This window comes from Peromyscus eremicus, chromosome 9, assembly GCF_949786415.1.
Source record: "Peromyscus eremicus chromosome 9, PerEre_H2_v1, whole genome shotgun sequence".
In the NCBI taxonomy this organism is placed as follows: domain Eukaryota; kingdom Metazoa; phylum Chordata; class Mammalia; order Rodentia; family Cricetidae; genus Peromyscus; species Peromyscus eremicus.
This window is the reverse complement of record NC_081425.1, coordinates 44,410,500-44,434,596: the sequence shown is the minus strand read 5'-3', so window position 1 is coordinate 44,434,596 and position 24,097 is coordinate 44,410,500. Positions and strand designations below refer to the sequence as shown.

General features: G+C 39.3%; 1 protein-coding gene across 1 annotated transcript in view; it reads right to left on the bottom strand.

Annotated features, from left to right (window-relative positions):
- Dnajc15 (DnaJ heat shock protein family (Hsp40) member C15) overlaps positions 1-24,097 on the bottom strand; it is a 53,973-nt gene that overhangs the window by 5,471 nt on the left and 24,405 nt on the right. The window contains exons 4-5 of the mRNA XM_059273300.1: positions 21,349-21,425; positions 16,949-17,019 (exon numbers count right to left, since the gene is read on the bottom strand). Of these exons, the coding sequence (XP_059129283.1) occupies positions 16,949-17,019; positions 21,349-21,425 (148 nt within the window). The remainder of the gene's footprint in view (positions 1-16,948; positions 17,020-21,348; positions 21,426-24,097) is intronic.

Sequence of the window (24,097 nt, the reverse complement as noted above, 5' to 3'; positions counted from 1 at the left end):
AGATACGGATGGGGGGTTGGACAGGAGGATCAAGTCGGGAGGGGAGGGAGGCAGGTAGTGGAAGAGAGTACAGGAAGAGACAACTGAAACTGAGGAGACTGTGGAGGACTATGGAAACCTAATGCAGTAGAGACTTCCTAAAACATATACATGTATGAAGGTGATATAAATGAAATAACCAAATCATTAATGGGAGAGACAAGAGTCCCAACTGGCCATCTCTTATCACCAAATGAAGCTTCTAGTACCAGAATTGGGTTACATTTAATTGAATTGTTGGCCAAAGGGGCCTTATGGGAATCCTCAAACAACTCAGACTGCTGCCAAGTCTATAGGTTGCCCTCCCACAAACTGACGGCAAGGTCCACTGCCAAAGACAACACCTCCACAACTCATTGAACATGGAGATGTCAAGTTGGTGCTCACATAGAGCCTTCACCCCTATGTTCCAGCATCTTTGGTACAGGAAGGTATTCTGTATGCTATCAAAAGAGAAACGTAAACACCAGACCAACCACAAATCCTTTATCTACAATGGTGTACTACCTGCAAGATATGCTGGGGCAATGGGGGCACAAAGCGTGTGGGAGTAAGCAACCAATGAATGATCTTACTTGAGGCCCACTGCACGAGATGGAACCCATACCCCAGACTGCTTGGGTGACCAAGAACCTGAGACTCGATAGTCCAGGGACCTAGGGTAAAATCAAGTAATACTGGTCTAAAAGGGGGGGAGGGGAATGTAGTGATAAAACAATCCCTAATGATATTTTGCTATAATAGATTAGTGACTTGTTCAGTCATCATCAGAGAAGCTTCCTCCTGCAGCAGATGGGGACAAATACAGAGACCCACAGCCAGGCATTACACGGAAAGTGAGAGACCTTGGGACACTCAGCCCTAAACGGGATGTCTCTATCAAACCCTCCTCTCAGCTCAGAGAACCCCAGGAAGAGGAGGCAGAATGATGGAAGATCCAGAGGGGATGGAGCACACCAAGAAAAGAAAGCCCTCTGAATCAACAAGAGCAAGGCTTCAGAACTCACAGAGACTGAAGCAGCATGCATGGTCTGCATCAGGTCCTCTGAGTTGATAGTATGGCTTCCAGTTCAGTGTTTTTATGGGATTTCTGAGTGTGGAAATGAGTGGGTCTCTGATTCTTGTGCCTTCCCCTGGGCTCCTTTCCTTCTGTTTATTTGTATTGTCCATCTTCATTATGACAGTTTTTGTTTTATCTTACTATATTTCATTTTGTTATACTTTTTAAAAATGAATGAATGAAAACCTAGCCACTAGGGTAAAGGTTAACAACTGAGCTGTCATTTATACCCACTGGGAGAGGGAAAATCAGCTTTCTCCAATGAAGCAGCACTGGGTATATTAACCACTCCAGGGCAAATCTCATGTTCAGGAGTAGCTGCCCAACATATGATGGACTCCACAGTTTTTTTGTGTGCTTTTATTTGATTATAGCTTGGTGTTTTGTTCTGTTTTCTTGGCTTGGGGGGGATGGGGGTTGTTGTATTGGGTTTTTGTTTGTTTCTTGAGAAAGAACTTAAAGTTGGGTGGGTGGGGAGGTGGAGGGGAAGAATATAATCAAAATGTTTAAATTTAAAAATTGTTTTAAATAATAAATGATAACAATAAAAGAAATGTTCCACCTTGTTTATGAATAGGAAAATTCAATATGTAAAGACGCCAATTCTCTCCGAACAGAATGTGCATTTGGACAACTTCAACCATGAGACTAAAAGATTTGTGTGTGAATGAACACACATGCAAACTGATAAGTTTTTTTTCTGTTCTTTGGTTTTGGTTGTTTCTGTGGTTTAGACCATGCTGGCTTTAAAAACTTAAGAGTGATCCTCTGCCTACCTTGAGAGATCAGTGACTTAAGACAAGCACCACCATGTCTGGATTTTATATTCTTAACTTATGTTAAAATGAAAACAGCCAAATAGCTAGAAAAAGATATTAAATAAGAAAAAGTATGAAAGACTTTCACTATTAGAATAAAGCTTTGTATAAGTAAAGCTACAACAGTCAATATAGGTTAGGACAGTGTAAAACCAACATAAAGAACCAATCATGAAAGGAGAGAAAATACAGAAATATCTAGTGTGGACTAATCCTTTTGTACACTATGAAAATGTGTTGCTCTCATTGTTAATAAAAAGCTGATTGGCTGATAGCTAGGCAGGATTTTAGGGGCAGAGAGAATGCTGGGAAAAAAGGTGAAGTCTGAGGAGTCTCGGGAGTTGTGAGAGACACAGAGAGAAAGAAGCAAGATGAATGTGCCGTGTTTAAAGAAGGCACAGCCAAGTGGCAGATGGTAGATAAGAAATATGAGTTAATTCAAAATGTAAGTTAGCTAGTAACTAGCCAGAGCTATTGGCTAAGCATTTATAATTAATATTAAGTCTCTGAGTGGATATTTGGGAGCGACTGCTGGGACATAGAGAAACTCTGCCTACAAATATCTGATTATTTGATTTATCAAAAGTTTACACTACAGGTCATTGGAGAAATAATGTCCTTTTCAGGAAGTAGTACTATGGTACTTGGACCTGAAATAATCAAAACTTTACCACTGCCTCAGAGCACACATAAAAGCACTTTCCAAATACAATGTTTAAACATATCATCATAGCTTCGAGATTTTTATGACTTTGCGAAAGGCAAAAATTTCTTAAAATAAAAGTAACCCATTGAAAATAAAAATGTTAAACTGGGTTACTTTAAAACTAAAGATTTCTGCTCATGAATGAACACCAGTAAGAGGACAGAAAAACAAGCTGCAGAGAGAAGATACTTGCAATACAAGGACTCTTACCTGGAACATTCATATATGTTGTTCATAAAGTCAATAAAAAAGAGAGACAAGCTGGGTGGGCATAGTGGTGCATACCTGTGATCCCTATACTGGGAGGTGGAGGCAGGAGGATCAAGAGGTCATCCTTGGGTCCATAAGGAATTTGAGCCATTTCTTTTTTTTTTTTTTTTTTTTAAATATTTTTTTTTTTTTTTTAAATTTTATTTATTATGTATACAGTGCTCTGTCTGCATGTATCCCTGTAGGCCAGAAGAGGGCACCAGATCTCATTACAGATGGTTGTGAGCCACCATGTGGTTGCTGGGAATTGAACTCAGGACCTTTGGAAGAGCAGCCAGTGCTCTTAACCTCTGAGCCATCTCTCCAGCCCTTGAGCCATTTCTTAACTCAGGTTCTACTGCATTGGGTCCACTCTATAATACTTTATTGATTTGTGTCCTTTTATGGATGTGTACCTCAAGTTTTAAAGTTTATGTCATCACTGTGTAGTTTGATAACCCTTCAAACAATCAGTGTTGAGCAAGCTCTGACTGGGGCCACGGGCTGCTCATGAAGTGACATGTCTTTGATGGAATGAACGAAAGCAATGAGGCCCTATCCAATATGTTCTTATATCAAGTACCAGTTTCACAGAAGCATTTCTCCCAGAGAGAGAAAGCAGGTGAAAACCCTGTAATGCAATTCTCATTATAAGAAAACCCAGCAAAGTAAAAATAGTTAAAGGAGCCCATAGCTTTGGGATGTGTTTCCCAATCTGATAAGGGACATTAACAGAATGCCAGGCCTGAATCCACACCCAATGGTAAAAGACTAGAATTTTTTCCTAAGATCAGATATAAAAACAAGGATATCCATTTTTATCACTTGTACTTATTTAACATTTTACTGGAGTTTCAAAGAAAGGCATTTGGTAAAAAAAAGAAACAAAAAGCATCCAGATAAGAAAACAAGTGGTCAAAATATCTCTATTAATGGATGACATGACTTTATATACTTACAACCCATCCGAAGGAACACACTATTAGAACTAATGATTTCACCAAGGTTGCAGAATGTAAGACCAACACACAAAAATAATTGCATTCCTATACACTTGCACTGAATAACCCAAAAAAATGAAACCAAGACAATAATTCATTCACAACAGCATCAAAAAGAATAGGAAATTAGAGAAGTACAAAATTTATACTCTGAAAAATCACAAAACATGGATACAATTACAGAAGATTTAAATACACGAGAAAACATCCCACACCCACCATCAGACCACTTAACACTGTTATAACAGCAAAACTCTACAAACTGCTTTACGGATCCAGACAATTCCTGTCAAAACTCCTTTGTAGAAACTGAAAAGCTGATAGAAAACTTACACAGCATTGAAAGGTACCCAGAATAGCCCAAGCAGTCCTGCAACAGAAGAATAAGTAGGGCCAACACTGCACAACGTGAAAACTTCTTTCAAAGCAATTATAATCAAGACAGTGTTGTACTGACACAAGGACATATCAATGGAACAGAACTGAGAAGCTGGAGTGGAAAGGGTGGGTCCATTTAGCTTGCTTTCTATTGCTGGCAGAAAACACCATGACCAAAAGCAATGTGGGGAGGAAAGGGTTTATTTAATTTACATGTGACATTCAGGGTCCAAGGCAGGAATTCAAACAAAGCAGGAACCTGGAGACAAGAGGTGAATCAGAACCAGAGACAAAGAGGATCACAGCTTCCCGCTTGCTCAGCTTGTTTTCTTTAGCACCTAGAACCTCCTGTAAAGGGGTGGCAGTGATCTGAGTCCTCTCATATCACTCATTAATCAAAAAACAAACAGAAATAAAACAGCCCCCCTCAAAAAAACAAAACATCCCTACAGACTTGCCTACAAGCAATATGATGGAGGTGTTTTCTCAACTGAGATGCCTCTTCTCACACGACTATAGCTTGTGTCAAGGAGACAAAAAGCCTAAGCAGGAAAAGGGCTTCTTTCTTTACAGTGGTCTAAAGTTTACTCTGAAGCTGGCTCCAAGCATCTGCTTCTCTATCATGCAGTTCTGAAAGGCACGCTTTAACTCAATAAATATGAACACCTCATCTCAACAAGGTGTGTTTAATGAAATCCTTTAGACTCAGCAGTGCTGGCAATGAATGAAGAGAACAGAACAGAAGATCGTGGTGGTACCTGGGTTTTAATAAAGACACTGTATGTCCTTCCTATAGATTATGATGCATAAACTTTTTTTGTAGTTTTTATACTAAGAAGCCTTGCAGGTTTTGAGAGCAACTATATACTCATGGCTCTTTTTCACATCAAACACTGCCAAATTTCTGTCCCATATGTATGCAATTGATGCAGGAATTTGTAAAAGAACATTTATGTTGATTTAATTGTAATCTCTTCTAACTCATCAATCTCTCTAGCTGTTACAATACAAGCTTGCTCAAAATTACCAGGATCTCCCCACATTCTTTTCTGAAATGTCACAATCCTCTCTTGCAGCTTACTCCATTTCTTCCTTTTTCTCACAAATCTCAAAAAAAGTTGTCTAAGTGTTTTTACTTCTAAATCAATGCCAGCTGAAACTGTTTTTAAAGTCACAAATAATTCTCCGTTTTCCTTCCTTCCTCCTCCATTTTTTTTTTTGTTTGTTTTTTTGTTTTTTTGTTTCTTCAAGACAGGGTTTCTCTGTAGCCCTGGCTGTCCTAGAACTCACCAGGCTGGTCTCCAACCCCGAGATCCAACTGCCTCTGTCTTCTGAGTGCTGGGATTAAAGTGTGTGCCACTACTGCCTGGCACAGATTCTTCAAACACTAAAATCAAACAAAACCAAACAAAACCCCATGTGCCCACTCCCCACCCTCAGCTTAATGGTCCTCACAGCAGCTCGGCTCAGTTGGTTTTCTTGAATGTATTCCCATCTCAGCTTTTATTATACTATTTTCTCCTTCCATCTCTTTTGCTGATTCTTCCCAATTTATAAATATTTGAGTTCCTCACACCTGGACACCCAGTCTCTCCCCTCTATCTTGATACGTACTTTCACTTTCTGTAACTTTTTACTTGGTACTATTTTTGTAGTGCTGGGGACTGAATCTAGATGTTTTGTACATACAACATAAGAAGTGCTCCACCACTGTGCTATATTTCAAACCCACTAAAACAAAACAAAAAGAACCCAAGACAAAGTCTTCTATGGCAGCCAGTCTGGCCTTGAACTCAGCCTCTGGGATAGCTGGAGTAACAAGACATGCAGACTCCTCTTTTGGACTCTTGATTTGTCCATCTTCCTACTCTCCAATTCCACCTGGATTATCTCCTGAGTACTACATCTAACAACAAGACAGTATTCTTTTTCTCCAATCCTGTCTAAAATCTACTTGCCCTTTCTAAGTCATCTTTCCTTCAATAAACTGCTCTGCTACCAGTTTAATTCAGACTCAATCAGAAGTAGTTTATTTCTAGCATCAATTGAGAGTAACTACTAACTATCTCAAATTCATTAGCTTCTCTTCATCCTGAAGTACGTCTGGGCTACTAAACAACCTACTAGCCGATTCATCTGCCTGTGAGATGCTTCAAAAGTAAGCTTCTTTAACTTCTGCTCTTGGTAATGGTGGAACAGCTTGTATCACCTTGAAAATAACCAAATTAAAGCCAAAAATGATTTTCCCCAATAAAAATCAAAACAACAAACTCCTTCCTGTTTCTTAGGCTTATAAAGAGGTTATTCAGGAAATAAGACTGTAAGTATGCACAGGTTCTGGAAGTGACATGAGGAAGCTGAAGATGGTATTTTGACATTTAACACTCCCTTCCCCATGGTATTTGCTTGTTCTTGGTGTGGAAAAGAAGCTAAAACACAGGCAAATGGCCGGGGAAAGCTGCTCAAGGGCAGGCCTGCTCGCTATACATGCGCTAGAAAGACAAAAACCAACACTGCAGTATTAAGAAAGGTTTAGGATCTAATGTGGGTGCCGGGGGTGGGGGGTAGGTGGGGAGATGGGACTTGGGAGGCTAGGGTTGAAACAGAAATCTCTTGACAAAGTTTTCTCTCCAAATACAATCAACTTTCGGACTTGAACAAGGCAGAAGAGAAAGGTTTAGAAAGAAGCAGGAGCTTCAGTTTCTAAACATTTCTGATGAGCAGGGGAACAACAGTGACAGAGGTCAGAACCAGTTCTGATGAACACCCTTGGACCTGGTTGGAAACTTCAGAGGTTCTCAGACATAAGACTTTCTAGAGGACTTGTTAATCAATACACATTGCTGGCCTTGCCCATTTTCTGATTCTGTAGGTCTAAAGTGAGCCCAAGAGTTGGCTGCTAGTGCCCAGACTACATCTTGAGAAATACTCCACAATGAAATACATCAACACTTGGCTCATTTGGAACTCTCAGTGAAGCAGTACTTTCCAAATGATCAGTGAATGATGTTACAAAATCATACTTGGATATAAAATCAATTCAAAGTTCATGACAGACCCATACATTTTATGTAATGAACTTCTGAAATTCATTAGTGTGGCTTTAGATTCCAAATGCAACTAATTTTAAGAAACCACCACTGCTGAATTCTGGTTCAGCAGCAAAGGGTCCCCCAACTCAGGCACCTTGAAAACAATCTTTCTTCTCCCAACTACCTAAATGTGTATTTTCTTTATCTACTTAAAGAAACTACATACTATAAGAGAATGAATGCAGAGATTGACATGAGAATATAAGTAGTTTTTACTAAGTCAGAGTAGAGATAAAAATTGTAAAACAATTATATAGTATTATATATATATATATATATATAGTATAACACTATAATTGTGGAAAAAATTATGAAAATGCAAATGTTATAAGGATTATAATACTTCTATTAACACACATTTAAAAATGATTAAATACATAAATTTACACTGAAGAGAAAAGAAACTAATTTCAGGAGGTGAGTTCCATTAAAGTCTCTGGGTTCGATGCTAAAATAAAATGGAGTATTTCTTATAAAATCAACAGTGCTTAAATATCATAATGTATACTTAATTTAAAAAATTGAGCATGCTTTCACCTTAAACTATTTCTCTCTTTACTTAGTTTCCTTTCAAGCTTTTTTTTTTTTTTTTTTTTTTTTTTTTGAGATTTTCTGTGTAGCCCTGGCTGGCCTGGAACTTGCTCTGTAGACCAGGCTAGCCTTGAACTCACAGAGGTCTGCCTGTGTCTGCCTCCTGAGTGCTGGGATTAAAGATGTGCACCACTACTGCTTGATTTTCTTTCAAGTTTTGAAGGACACATTTTTCTTTTTCCACCCCAGATCATCTGAGAAGGAGAAATCAAAACTAAAAGACAAACTCACTTTAACAGAAGCAAAACCATGACAGGTAAGCACTGGGCTCTGAACAACTACCAAGCCCAGCCGCAGCTGACCAATTCCCCATAAAGGAACCTGAAACTAAAGAGATGGTGGAAATGCCTGAGGAAAAAAATACAGAATTTTACTTTTTAAAGGAATTATCATATGACAGAACAAACGGATGAATGAATGAAGAAATTTATCCAAGATCTTGACGACACAGTCTCCAAAGTGAACAAAACAGTAAATTAGAAGTGAAAGTCCAAACTATAGAGGAAAAATATTAGCAGAAATTGAAACACTGAAAAGGAGCCAAACAGAAATATTTGAAATGAGTAAGATGATTGTTAGATATCAAAGAATCCCAGGACAAACAGCTAACTGAGGTACACATACATACATATATACATATATACACACATACATACATATATACATACACTACATATATATTATATATGAAAATTTTTTCTTTTTCTCTTTTTGTTTTTTCAAGACAGGGTTTCTCTGTGTACCCCTGGTTGTCCTGGAATTCACTCTTAGACCCAGCTGGCCTCAAACAGAGAGCCACATGCCTCTGCCTCCTGAGGGCACAGGGCACACTGCCTACTTAGAGGTTTCTAATAGAGGTGCCTATTCAACATATCAAAGTGGCCTCTGGCTGCCAGTCTCTCTCACCATGGCTAATACCTGTTACAGACTCTTGGCTTCTGTCAGCAGTTCTCACCCTGCCCCCTACCCTGACCTTGAGAATTTATGGTATAGAAGGAACAGAAGTAAAATCAAATGGAATAGACAGACTACTTAATGAAATTATAGCAGAAAAAAATCTCCAAACTTCAAAGAAAAAAGCAGATGTCCAAACACAAGACGTCTACAGAGCTCCCAAAAGACATGAGAAAGGAAACTCTCCGTGACATATCATAGCCAGTATGTCAAAAATGCAAAGTAAAGAAAAAAAATCCTAAAAGCAGCATGAGAAAGAGATTGACTTACATGCAAAGGTGGAAATATCAGAATCACCACAGACTTTCCATCAACAACAATAAAAGCCAGAGGAGCCGGGCGGTGGTGGCGCACGCCTTTAATCCCAGCACTCGGGAGGCAGAGCCAGGCGGATCTCTGTGAGTTTGAGGCCAGCCTGGGCTACCAAGTGAGTTCCAGGAAAAGGCGCAAAGCTACACAGAGAAACCCTGTCTCGAAAAACCAAAAAAAAAAAAAAAAAAAAAAAAAAACCATGTCATGTTAAATAACTGGGGACCAAGAATGCTTTACCCCAAAAAGGTATCTTTCAAAAATTGATGGAGCAATTAGGATATTTTAAGACAAACACAAATTAAATCAATTCATGACAACCTAACCAGCACTGAAGAAAACTCTTAATGGAATACGTTACAGAGAAGAAGAAGTTAAGAGAGTCTCCTTCAGGAAAATACATAAAAGCTTACACTCCATGAAAGTAACTGAAGAACATAGTAGACCTGGGAAAGCAACTACCATGTCCAACACAGCAATGCAGCAAATCCTTAGAACTAATATGGGAGAAGAAAAAGTAATACCAATAACCTAGCAAAACAAAACATCACCTAGCAAACTGACAGGAAAGACCAAACCCCTTTCTATAATAATCTTAAATGTATATGGCCTCAACTCACATTAAAAAGACACAGACTAATGGACCAGATTGAAAAACAAGAATGAATTATATGCTGTCTCCAAGAAACTCACTTAGCCAGCAAACATACCCAAAACCCAACATCAAAGGATAGAAAACAAGCTTCCAGCAGCTGGACATCAAAATGAAGCAGACATAGCTATCTTTATATTAGATAAAGTGAACTTCAAATCAACACTAATCAGAAGATAAAGGGGCATTACATCTTTAAACAGGGAACCACTCATTGAGATATAATTGTAAACATTTATGCACCAAACATTGGCGCCTCTAATTTCATAAGACAAACACTAAAAGACATAAAAGGCCACGTCCGGGCTGACACAATATAAGAATACCTCACTCTCATATTTAAATAGGCCTTCTAAACTAAAAAGAAAAAAGCAAAGATACTTCAGAGTCAAATACACTATAGATCAACTGGATTTATCGGATGTATATAAAATATTACCAATAGATAGAGGAATCGACAGCCTTTCGTTTCCTGTGGAAACAAAAGCATAACCTCTTCCTCAATGTGACATAACTTTTTACTTCTTTTTTAAAGTTGAGACATTTTAAAAATATATATGTTGGTTTAATTTAGCAGTTTCCATAACCCAATGTCTCTCAGCAACTACTGTTTGTTCACCAGCAATCAAAAAATTAAAAGACAACAGAATAACATACAGCATCCAGAGTCACTATGTATTTTCCATCTTTGTGTGGCTTCTTTTTTTTTTTTTAATTACTTTACTCTTTCTTTAAAGAATTTATTATTGTAAAACTACTTATTTATACTTATGACTGTCTACACATTGTAACCTATTTAGAGGATTTTTCTGTCTGAACCTGCTTTACTGTGTATCTGTAACGTTTTCTGTTTCATAAGCAAAACTTTAAACCCGACATGGGGCTTAGCTCATGGCACACTAGCTGCTCAAGCATGCAGGCAGCTTCCAGGAGACAGGTCTCTGTATTGAGGCCTGCATGAGAGACATGAGACTAGGAAGCTGTGTTTGGCTCTGTTTTGGGGTGTTTAGAACCCTCAGACAGGGTTTCTCTGTGTAGCTTTGGCACCTTTCCTGGAACTCACTCTATAGCCCAGGCTGGTCTCAAACTCACAGAGATCTGCCTGCCTCTGCCTCCCATGTGCTAGGATTAAAAGCCTGCACCACCACCGCCTGGCCATTTAGAACCTTTTTTAAGCTTTCTCAGGTTTTATGTGTATTTACGCAGCAGGACATTAGGCATCTGTCGTGCCAGCTCCCAAATGACCACACAGAGGCTTCTTATTAATTACAAAAGCTTGGCCATAGCTTAGGCTTGTTGCTAACTAGCTCTTACAACTTAAATTAATCCATATCTTTAATGTACATTCTTTTATGTGGCTCAGTTACTGGCTCAGTTACCTTTACTCTAATAGGCATTTTTCTCAATAGCACATCAAACCTTATCCAAATTTAGTCATATCTTAGAATATAAATCACATTTAAAACAATAAAAATAATGAAGATAATTCCTTGAGTCCTATTAAAGCATAATAGAATAAAGGTAGAAATAAGAAAACTACAGAAATACAAAGAAACTAAACAATACAATTTTTAATGAACAGTTGGTCACTCAAGAAATCAGAGAAGAAATTTAAAAAAATCTCTAGAGACATGTAAGAACACAACCTATCAGAACTGCTGGGATATAGTCAAGGCAACTGAAAGCTATAAGTGCTCACATTAGAAAATCTGAGAGATGTGAGTTCACATTTTTTTTTTATTTTAAAAATCTGAAATTTTAAATGTAACACAAATTTGCTAAATGGTCTTATTAATAAAAATCAAAAAAACAAAAAACAAAACAAACCCTGGAGCCAGATATTGGGATGAAAACTGAGAGATCAGAGGAATAGAACAAGCCACAGCCAACCTCACCTTACCAACTCCTCAGCCTCCAGAGACAGCTACTTCCTGTATACTCACACCTATATACCTTTCTGTGCTCTGCCATCTTACTTCCTTTCTCTGCCCAGCTTTATCACTTCCTCTTTCCACCCAGTTCTATCACTTCCTGTCTGTCTGTCCAGACCTCCAGGCCTCTATGGTTAACTAGTGCTGGGATTAAAGGCATGTGCCACCACGCCTGGCTCCGTTCCCAGTGTGGCCTTGAACTCACAGAGCTCTGGATGAATCTCTGCCTCCTGAATGCTAGGATTAAAGGTGTGTGCTACCACTGCCTGACCTCTATATTTAACATAGTGGCTGGCTTTTTCCTCTGATCTCCAGATAAGCTTTACTGGGGTACACAAATAAAATATTACCACACTTAAATAAACAACCTAACAAACAGCCAAACCCAAACCCACTAGATGGTAAGAATAGATTAGGGAAGACATTAATGAAACAAAGACTGAAAAGGACAATGTGCTAAACCAACCAAAGAGTTGGTTATTTGAAAAAATTAGTGACTGACAAATCCTTAGGCAATCTGATAAAAAGAGGAGAAGATGCAAACTAACAGAGTAGAGATCTGTGTGTATGTGTTGTAGATTATTATTTTAAGATGTGTTACATTTGTTTATGCTATGGAATATTTGTCTAATGATACAAAGATGTGTTGCAGTCTTTTATGTTTCATTTGTTAACTCTGTGAAGCTGTGTTACTTTGACTGTCTAAAATACCTGAGGGTCTAATGAAGAGCTAAACAGCCAAACAGCAAGGCAGGAGAAAGGATAGGCTGGGTTACTAGGCAGAGAGAATAAATAGAAGGAGAAATCTTGGAGGAAGAAAGAAAAGAGCAAGAGAACAAGGAGAGGGATGGTAAGGGCCAAGCACCCAGCCACACAGCGAGCCACAGAGTAAGAGTGAAAGTAAGATTTACAGAAGTAAGAGAAAGGTAAAAGCCCAGAGGCAAAAGGTAGATAGGATAATTTAAGTTTAAGAAAAGCTGGCAAGAAACAAGCCAAGCTAAGGCTGGACATTTATAATTAAGAATGAGCCTCTGTGTGTGATTTGTTTGGGAGGTTTTTGCTGCCTGGAAGGCCAGCCTCTAGCAGCCCAGAGTATGCAAAAAAAAATCTACAAATATGACAAGAGCTAATCTTTTCTATCTGAGGGCTAATAAGGAAACACATGCGTCCTGACGGTAACTTTCTCTTTTTATTTCATCATGAAAAAAACTCAACAGAAAACTCTAGACAATATATGAGCTGCATTTTCAGGGTCGTATAGCATATCTTGAACAAACATTAAGAAACAGAGCCATTCTGATCACACAGTTTTTTTTCAGGCTAAAGATGTCACTCTGACTGGCTAGAAGTGAGTAATCATGGCAATGCTTTGCTGTGCAGACAGGAGGCACATAGCCTGAGCAACATCACAGAGAGTGACATTCAATTCAAGATCTAAGCAATAAACAGTTAGTTGGCTGAACCTTGAGCCTTGTATCATAAAAGTAAGATTAGGAGTATGTACAAAAAGTCAGTTGCTGAGAGGATTTGTACAGGTAATTGTGTCTTTAACATTATCAGCCAGGCTTTTACAAGCAAAAAACTGGCACTAAAGTTGCTTAATGCCTGACCTTGATTCTACAATTAGACACCTGGGAACTTGTCCTTGAGCAATTCACCTCCAGGGGCAACTAGTCTATTTTGGATTTCCTCTGAGGTCTGTAATTGTCTTGAAGTCGTGGAATAAAGGTCTGGCTAAGAAGGTATATTTTATTCACCAAAATTACACAGCATAAGTCATCCTACTGTCATAACTGTGTCCGATATGTGGAGAACACACCACCAATAGGCTGTGCAAAGGGTCCCACAGTTCTTTTTAGGGAGGAATTGTGGTAGCACATGAGAGAACTGCAGACAGAAACAAACTGATTCACAGTCAGTGACCCCACAGTTTTTGCCAAGTGGGGTTCATATCAGAGAATTATTCATCTGGTGGGTTGACTTTATGAATACAAGCTGTCATCTGCCGCATATTTCTTGCAGACTCTGGTAGGAGTGGGTGGCAAGACCCCCAAAAGAGCAAAAGTAACCAACAACATGTGTGTACATGTATATGTATTTAACACAACATACATATAAATATCACACACAAACATGTTTTTAATTTCTTACATATAGGAAAACATTAAGAAACACCATCTAGACAGCCTGGAAGAAATCCCTGCGGGCAGGTTGGAGATGCACCTCAAATGGTGAAGTGTTTCTAGCATACAGAAGCCTTGGTGTGGATCCCAGCACCTCAGTAACCAGGTGGGGCAGGGGGATCAAAGTTCAAGGTCATCCTCAGCTACATAATGAGTTTGAGGTCATCAGGAGGCTCGGCTATAGGAAGTCCTGTCTTCAAAAGGGAAGACAGGAAGGACAGTCTGTAGCTTAGTTTTCAAATTTGCCCCATCTGTCAATCTTCCCTCTTGGATGTTCATCAGGTAGTATATCAAACTACTGACTTTATAGAAAATAATCCCTTTCTTCAGCAGTTAAAAAAGTTGATAAACTAAGACATTAGCTTCAAACCATCAGATCAAAGACCCGAGATACTTCTTACAGCATTAATCTTCTCACTCACTAAGTTCACTTTTTATTAAAAGTCACCTGAATGCTCATTTCAAACTAGTTACAAAAATATTATTTCCAGTCATTTCCCATGTTCGTTTTCTGGAGTCATTTTCTTTGCACAACCTGATAAGTTAAAGCTTGTTGCACACATGCTGCTCTATGTTTATCCCACCCACTGGTAACAAACAGAAAAGTGACTTTGGTCAGAGTTGGGGGAGCACAGAAGTGAATTTCAGTACTGGGAGAGGTTAGTAGCTGTAAGGGCTTACAACACTTAGTGCTGACCTGGCCAGGACAACTCTGCTGGAAAAACAGAAAAGGTGGGGGCAGAAATGGATTGCTCATCGCTATGCTTTGCAATATTCCTAGCTTTCTCCTTCCAAGGTCAAGGAAATATTTTTGTTGAAAAACCTATGACTTCTCTAAAGATAATTTTCAGATTTATGAGTCAGTATTCCAACTTCATCACACATAGGAAGTACCAATATTCCTCTTAGTTCATTGTACTTGTGTTTCCTCCCAAATGCGAGGTACTTTATTTTCTTATTACTGTGATAAAATAGACAAAAGCAGCTCAAGGGAAAAAAGGGTTTATCTCACAGTTCAAGGTCTGTCATGGCAGACAAGTCAAGGCAGAAGGATCTGGAAGCAACTGGGCACACAGGACGCACAGTCAGAAAACACCAATGAACACAGGAATGACAGTGCTCAACCAGTGTTCTTTATCTTATACCGCCCAGAATTCTGTGTTCAGGGAATGGTGTCATCCACAGCCGGTGGTGGCTCTCGTCCCCCAGTGAATGTAATCAAGATCAACAGAGCAGGCATGGCTATAGGTCTGTCCCCCTGTGACAACTAACACCAAGCATCACAGCTAGTACAGGATTAGGAAGTCCATGAGCTTAGGAAATTCCAGATGTTCTAAACTGAACAAATTAGCAATTCTATGGGGGGAATAACCCACAGCATCAATACACCCTTAGAGGGTACAAAATCCAAAAAGACAGAGATCTTTCTTAAACGTGTGATCTGAAGAAAAATACAGAGTACAGTTCCTTCCTTCATAGGTATAAAATATGATTACATTAAGTTCCATAAACAAAAAGGACTTTAGAATAAATCCCTTTTTTTATACATGATAAAAACTAAAATCTGGAGAAATTAAGGGAATGTTAAGGCTACAATGCCAGCAGAAAATACTAGCTTCCTGCCTGCATGGCTCATCCTTTCTCACTCAGTTGTTCACACAAAACCAGATAGGAAGGTACTGGTAGGCATACTGGCATCCAAAGTCTGATATATCACACACATATGATATATATCTGATAAATAAATTATCTAAGAAGAAAACAAGTCCTTATTTTAGGTATTACTGGGCCATTTTAATTTTTTAATTTTAATTTTTATGTAAAACAACATGCTCTCTTGGATACATTTTAGAACTTGCTTCCTTCCTGGTAGAAACAACCAACAACTTATCAATCATCTGACAGACAGGAGTGCTTAATACTATTGCAATCAATCACAGCCAAGAGCATGCACTTGACCTAAAAGGGGCAGAGGACATTCAGGAGAAAAAGGACTTCAAGGAGGCACTTAAACACATTTCTTGCTCAGTCAATTGCTCTGAAAGCACACAATAAAGAACAAATTAGTTGAGTGGATCTTCCAGTAACTGCTGAAGCTCTTTAAAAAATTTCAGCAAAACCTCTTTTCAAAGTTTATTCTCTTGTTTATTCACACTAAAGAACAGCAAGTACAAAACCAACAGCGATAATGTTCAGTGAAAAGAATTTTTATAGCAAGTAATTAGGTTGAGAAAGCTGAAAAAGAACGCTTTATTTTGGTGTCAAAAGGAATAGGAATCCAAAATTCGTTTTTAATTTTTTCCAAAATAATTACAAAACTGAAAGTCTATAAATAAGAATCTAAGAAAGCCTTCGCTTTCCTGCCCCCACCCCCTTGACTTCCGAAATACAGTGCAACTTTTCCCATCTGTTATTTTAAAGCAAGACAGTAATGAACATATGGGGCTTTCTCTATCAAGCAGCTGTAGTGTAGTTAAAGTTATAATAATTGTCTTTCTGTAAGATAAATTTACATTAAAAACCTGGCCAGTGAGAAATAAATAGCTCAACTGCAGAGTCTTCTTAAACAAAATTTAAAAATTCATAACCATCTATGACAAATTACAGAGATGTAGAGGAAATCCCTAAAGCTTCTACTTTTATCTTTAAGATTTAGTAGATATAATAGATGATGCACAAATCAGCTTATTCCACCTCCCAGCCTCATAGCCCATGTTTTCTTTCTTGATCAAAATGTGGGAACATTAGTGAGTTCAGATACTCATCCCTAAAGCCAGCAACTAAGTTCTTCAAAGTTAACAGTTCAAATTCACTCTTTCCATTGAGTCACTCAACTCTGAACCACAAGCCCACTTGCTTACGAGGAAAATCTCCACACACGTGGCACCTAACTCCCGCTTCAGCCCTGTATTACTTATGTGAGTTGGAGTGAACTGAAAGGAACTCATAGCACATCTGACCATAGGAAATGGAGCTACTACCTACCTTTGTCTGGATGGTTCAAAATCATCATTCTCTTGTGTGCTGTTCTAATCTTGGCCTTGCTAGCAGATGGGCTGTAAACAAATTAACAAAATGCAGATTATAAATTAATGATTTATATGGGTTTCAAGAAATTAAAAACTAATGAGAATTTCACCATCTTGTGGACAAATACAAAATTACAAGCTTTACACTTAATTCTACTAACCATTAAAATAAATCATGGTGACTCAATACTGTATTATATTTTCCTTCAGTACTTTATAATATCTGTCCTCATTCTCAGTTTTAAAAACTGAATAAATAAAAGATGGGTTGGAGATTTAGCTCCATCATAGAATCCTTACCTAGCAGCCATAAGACCCAAGGCTTAGTGCCCAGCACAAAAACAACACACCACCACCACAACCAACAACACCCCACATACACAGGCCAAGAGAGTCACACTATGCACACTACAAGTATTGAAAGTTTATGTTTCTAAGGTCATTTTGGAGGAAGGTGACATATACCATCGAGGTACTGGAATTCCAGAACTAGTCTGCTAGCTTTTTAGATCAGTCTTGCTGCAGAGTACTGGCTGATGTTGGTCAAGGATACTGCCAAGTGCTAGGACAGTGAGTTCTAGAATAGTTGCCTTCTGTCAGACCTTCAACAAGCAATCTCCAAACTCCACATAGTTCATAGTGTATCTAGCTTTGTAAGGAAGCTGTGGGGAAGTGTGGGCGTGCAGCAGCCTACAATGTGAGTGAAAATGAAAGGCGACAGTGAAAATAAACATAAAGTTACAATGACGAAACTGACTTATTCAGAGTTACAAGTGTTTAGTTCATTTTCTGAGCATGAAAAGAATTTTAGCACCAACAGTAGAAGCTACTGTAGCTAACAGCTATTGTATTTAAGTGACTTAACTTTACCAGGCTTCAAATGGGTAAGTTTATAGCCAGCTTAAAGTATGAGGGTAGTTATAAAGCTCAAAGGAATCTGAATGGATGAACTCTGTGTTAGCAGGAAGCACGCAATTTTAGTTATTCATATCTAAGTTCAAAAATCCTAATTCTACTGCTCTTCAGCTATGAATTTGTCTTGCTCATTTAAACTCTCTGAGTTACCATTTTCTCATATGTAACATAAATACAATGAAGCCTATCTACAAGGATTACTTTAAAGAGTAAAGGATGTTTATGAAAATACATTTTATATGTATATGTGTGTGTATATATATATATATATATATATATATATATATTGTACTTTTAAAGAACTGAATGTAAACAATCTAACATTTCCTGAATGACTCAGAAGCACTATCCTGAGAATGAACTAAATGCAGCTCTCAGAGTCTGCAGAAGTTGGCTGATCCTTCTAAAGGGCCCAGAGTGCTGCTTAAGATCCTCCTTCTGTTTGAACACCACCTCCCCTTGATATCAGGTGTCAATCTTTGATTCTGTTAGTGCTCCAATTTCTAGCAGTTTCTTGTCAATTACATGCTACCACTAACCTCCTACAGGTAAATAACAATGCCATACATGTTAATACATCCTATTAAGGGCCTGGAATAGTGTCACATGCCTAAACTTCTAGCATTCAGGAGGCTGAGACAAAAATATCTTGAACTCAAAAGGCTATGTAACAAGACTGTCTCAAAAGACAAGATCCCTGTGAAAAAAGAACTATTACTGGCTAAACGAACAGACAAACCATTCTTCCATAAATAAAATAAGCAAGTTCCTTTATGCAAGGACCTGAGAATACTTTTTTTGGTTGTTTACAGAAACCTTATGGGGGAACATTTTTAAACTTAACTTTTAGGTAGCTCTCAAATAGATACTGTTTGATTTCAAAGACTATTGAGTTTTGAGAAAGTAAAGTAACAACTGGATATTCACAAGAGCTAACTTTTATCTTACCTAATTGCATAAGAAATGAAAACCACATCACTCTGAAAACCAGTGCAATTCCACTTCCTGTGCTGATGTGCACCGATCCTTCTGTTTGCGGCGCTCTCCAGCACCTCTACACCAGTTATGCTCTCCTGTTCTGGATGCCCGACTCGTACACACAAATGACTTACAGGTACAGTCCATGACCTGCACTTATGATATCACCTCAGATGGAACATGCAATGGGTGCTTCATGGATTTTATAGTACCCCCGTCTCCCCCCAAAAAAAACCCAGCGATAACAACAAAAACCAAAAGACCCAAAACCAAGAACAACAATCACAAAAAGTAAATTCCTTAGAAGAATGAAGGCTCTAGCTAGTAAACACTGACATTATACAAGATTATTAATTATAAAAATTAGAAACCTATAAAAAGAGCTTCACAAAACAGTACTTCACAAAGCTAATTACTAAAAAATAGATATCAATTTAGAAAAGCACCAATTTCTTGTATATATTTGAAGAAACATGGAGTGTTGGCTCTTATTCTGTATATCAAGTTTTAATTGAATACATGAAACAAAGTCTGAAAGTCACCTCAGTTACAATACTCTCGAAAATCAATGGCATTGCCTATTTTTAAAATTTTGTTTATTAAGAATTTTTTTATTCATTCCAAATACCAACCACAGATTCCCCCCTCCTCCTTCCTCTCCTATCCCCTCCTCCGAAAAGGTAAGGCCTCCCATGGGGAGTCAACAAAGCCCAGCACATTCAGCGAGGAGGGTCCAAGCCCCTCCTCCTGCATCAAGGCTGTGCAAGGTTTCCCACCATAGGCAATGCGCTCCAAAAGGCCAGTTCATGTAGATGAATTCTAAATGGTCTTATTAAATAAAAAACAAGGAGCCAAATATAGGGATGAAAGCCTTAGATCAGGGAAACAGGGGAAGCCACCAGCCAGCCTTATCTCACCAACTCTGCGACTTCTAAATGTGAGTTACTTCCTGTCTTACCCACGCCTTTACTGTCTTGCTGTTTTGCCCTCTCATTGGCTATCTTAGCCCAGCTACCTCACTTCCTCTTCCTACACAACTCTGTCACTTTCTGTCTGTCTGTACAGACCTCCAGGTCTCTAAGGTTGGTACTGGGATTAAAGGCATGTGTCACCACGCTTGGCTCTGTTCCCTAGTGTGGCCTTGAACACACAGAGATCCTGCCTGCTAAGTGATAGGATTAAGGGCATGTGCTGCCTGACTTCTTGTTTACTTAAAATGGCTGGCCTTTTCCCCTTGATCTCTAGGCAAGCTTTATTTATAAAATATTACCACATTTCAGCACAAATAAAATATCACCAGAAGTTCATCACCAGAGATAGATCCTATTCCCACTGTCAGGGGCCTCTCAAACATACAAGCTACACAACTATCTCGCCCATGCAGAGGACCCAGTCCAGTCCCACGCAGGCTCCACAGCTGTCAGTCCAAAGTTTGTAAGTTCCCACTGGCTTGGTTCGGTTGTATCTGTAAGTTTCCCCTTCATGGTCTTGCTGCCCCTTGACATTGTCTATTTTTTAAAAAGTAACTTCTTTCTACACAAAACCTGAAGTACTGTGTACATTGAGGTCTGACGCCCATCAAACTATATTAAAGTGAAAACGCATGGAAGAAAGTTCACGTACACAAATATGACAATTTAAAACCACTGCCTTTAAGACAATTATCATCTTAGTGGTGATCTTTGAAGATGGGGGAGAATTCTCATTTACATGCAGTTTATTTCCCTTCTGGTTTTGCTATATTAAAACTCTAAATCATTGCTACATTTTAATGATTTGTTTGTTGCCCAGACCACAAATTTCAAAGTGTTCCCTGGAATATGTTTGACTGGCAGGGGAAGGGAGCGTGGGGTGGGTGGGAGAAACGAGGTGTGTGGAACTGAGCGGCATTCTTGAGCCTGTAGTAAACAGAGTCAATAAGTTGAGGGAAAATAATGCTCCCTGAGTAAATACTAAGCACGGAAATAGTTAGCTACTAACGTGGTCCCTTTGCTTAATGCCAGCCACTACTTCCTCTGACAAGGAAAACTCCCATCTCTTAGTTTTAAATAAAGCACTAAGCTAAAGGAAGTCCAGTCTTCAAAAATTATTATTGCACTTATTTATTTGTATCCACATCTCTCTCTCTCTCTCTCTCTCTCTCTCTCTCTCTCTCTCTCTCTCTCTCTCTCGGTGTGGGTGTACCACAGTAAGCAGGTGGAGGTTATGGGACTGGTCGAGAGAGAAATCAGTGTCACAATAGAGAATCTTGTGATAGACCTGGAGCCTAGGACTCCTTGAAAAGAGCAAAGAGTATACATAACTTCAATTAATCCAGACCTTAAAAGGCAAAAATGTGCTATGTCCTCTTCTGGGTTTTATTTTTAAATTTTAAATATAAGCACAAACTTACTGTAATTCCCCCCACCTCCAATTTTCAAGACAATCTTGGCCACAAAACAAAAATACTTATGCAGCACTTACCTTACACCTAAAATAAGACTAGCTTCTCGCCTACTCATTTTCTGCTCAAATCCTCCTTTATAGTAGGATGAAAGGCTCTGCACGGGAAAGAAAGAGCAAGAAATAATTAGTTCCATGCACAGGGTAGCATGACCTCAATCCCCTCACACCGCTACAGTAAGAGCAATGCATTTTATTAGAAATCAACTTGAAATTGCAGGGGAATGCACTACACAATGATCCTTTCATAAAACTCTAACCAAGATGAATGCAAAAAACATTACCAATGTTTTCAACTTTACAATGCGTTAATTTTCTCTACTGAGATAGAACCGAAGGACAGGGATCAGCAAATGTCAATGCTTTCCCTAAGCACTGAAGTTCTTTTCTCACTGGATAGCCTTGACCAAGTCACTTATATTGATATGGCAGGTATCTGTTTGCCTTGTATCCTGGCTGACAGAGAAAGAAGAACATGTAATGGAAACAGACAGGAAAGGCAAGAGAGGCTGGGAAACGGAACGAAATGGCCGTGGTGGCTAGAGAGTGAACTAGGAAGCTGGGAGTCTTAAAAAGCAATGGGAATGGATCGTGAAAGGCCTGGTTGGTGATGGAATGAGAAATGAGAGCACTGGAGTAACATCATTTGGCTTTGTTTTAGAAGGATCAGTTCGAGTTTGAAGAGTGAAAAAGAACAAGGGTGGACCAGTTAAAGAACAGACTGTAAACTAGCAAGGCACTGGGACATAAATGAAGGCAGGACTTGAGGATGTGGTGGAAATGGTCAGAGACTTTTCATGTCTTTGGAGAGCAAACATTTGCTTGGTGGACGACTATGAGATATGACAAAAGGAGGAATTACAAAGGAATTACAAAAATTACGCAGAAGTTCTGCACTGTCCAGATCCCTCCTCGGGACTGAAGGACTCAGACACAGAGTTGCACTCACTGAGCAGCCTAGCTCTGACCATTTGAGACTAAAGTCAAAGGCATGCCCTCTTCCCAGAGCAGCCTGTATCTGAAATGCCTGGCCAAGGTGGAATGAGCTGCAGTTCTCCAAGGTCAGTCCTTGGATGCTGCTATACCCACTTCCCAGGTGACGTTATGCTCCTAGGCCTCTTCTAACCACAATGGACCATGGTAGCTGTGAGGCCAGGCCTTTGCTAAGACTGCACTACAACATAACTTGCTCCTCTAGCCTTGTCTTGCTTTGAAGGATGCTGCGTCAAAGACTGTTCCCTAAACTTACAGCTCTCCAATTTTTGTCCCAGTCTGCTTCTCAGAGAGCCCAAGCCATGCAAATGCCTTTTTAAGATTTTTGGCCTAGAACTACCAGACTGCTTTTTAACGGCTAAAGGATGGAGCAGTTATCAGCTGTAGGAAATAGACGTGATGAGGATGGTTTCCAAGTTATTAAATTGAAGCTTCTATCCATTTCCAAGTGGAAAAGAAGTTCAATCTGGAGAAAGCCCATCAGAGTCCTCAGTGGGAACGGTGCTTAGTGAAGACAGACCGAGCAAGGCTGCCTAAGGAGAGCAAGTGCAGAGACTGAGCCTGAGTCTGCGCAAGGCATGAAAGGGAGGAGGGATCAGTAAAGGGCTCTAGGAAGACCACGCTATGACATAGGAAGAGAACTGGAAGTGAAAAGTAAGGAAGTAAAACATGGTTTCAAGTGTTTCGGATGGGTAAAAAAAATGTGATCTGAGAACTGACCCCATTAATTAGCAAAGAGAAGGTCAATGGAGAGGCAGGGCTGGAAGTTCCAGGCTGTCAGCCTGGGCTGAAGAGAGACCTGTCTCAAAAGACAGTAGCAACTGAGGTGAGCTGAACTGCCGGGTATGGTGGTGCACAGCTGGGATCAAAGCACTTCAAAGGGGGAGACAGGGGAGCACACAAATCACAGCTCCCTTGGGCTACATAAGGACATCCTGTCTCAAAGCGGGGAAAACAAGAAATCAAAAAGGAGAGAGCAAGAAATCAGGAAAGAGCAAGGAAAAGCAATTACCGTCAGGAGCTCTAAACAGGTGTATGAACTCAGCTTTTAGAGAGAAACATAGGCATGTACGATTGAACACATACACAATTCTAGGCAGAAGCCTGCATTTTTGTAATGAATAATAAGTAACTACAGTCACCGAGTACAGTATGTATCAGGGATTGCTTCCAGAACCGGTTGTATTGAAATGCTTAGGTGTACAAGTCTGTTATATAAAAGCACAACATAATATCTGCAAATAAGCTGCCCTCCTCCTCCTGTACACCCCAAACCACCGGCAGATCACTAAAACGATGTAAATGACATGCAAATAAACAGTGGCTCTACTGTATTTAAGGAATGATGGCAAGAGGAACCAGTGCTACGTGCTTTAGCACAGATGCAGTTTCCCCTCCATGGTGGTGATCTGCCGGAAGTAAGCCATGGTAAGGGTTGTCTTTTACCAGACACCGATTCACTACTCTAACAGGGCCACGAGGAGTAATACGCCCTATTTCCAGTGTCATGCTATTTCTAACCCACTACAAAAACAAACACACACAGAGACTGTTACAGAAGCCGGGAGTAAATCTCAAGCCAAAGCTGGAGAAAAACTGGATACTTAGTAGAGGAAGGCCAGATGGTCTTAAAGGCTCTCTCAGCAGACCAAAATCTTTCCTAGGTACAAACCATATCCTCAGATGAAAGCTGCAGTTGAGTTGTTTATGGCAGTCATTTCTACAGCAGTACATTGGTTCTTATTTCGGTCTTAATTCATGCTTCAGGCTGATACAC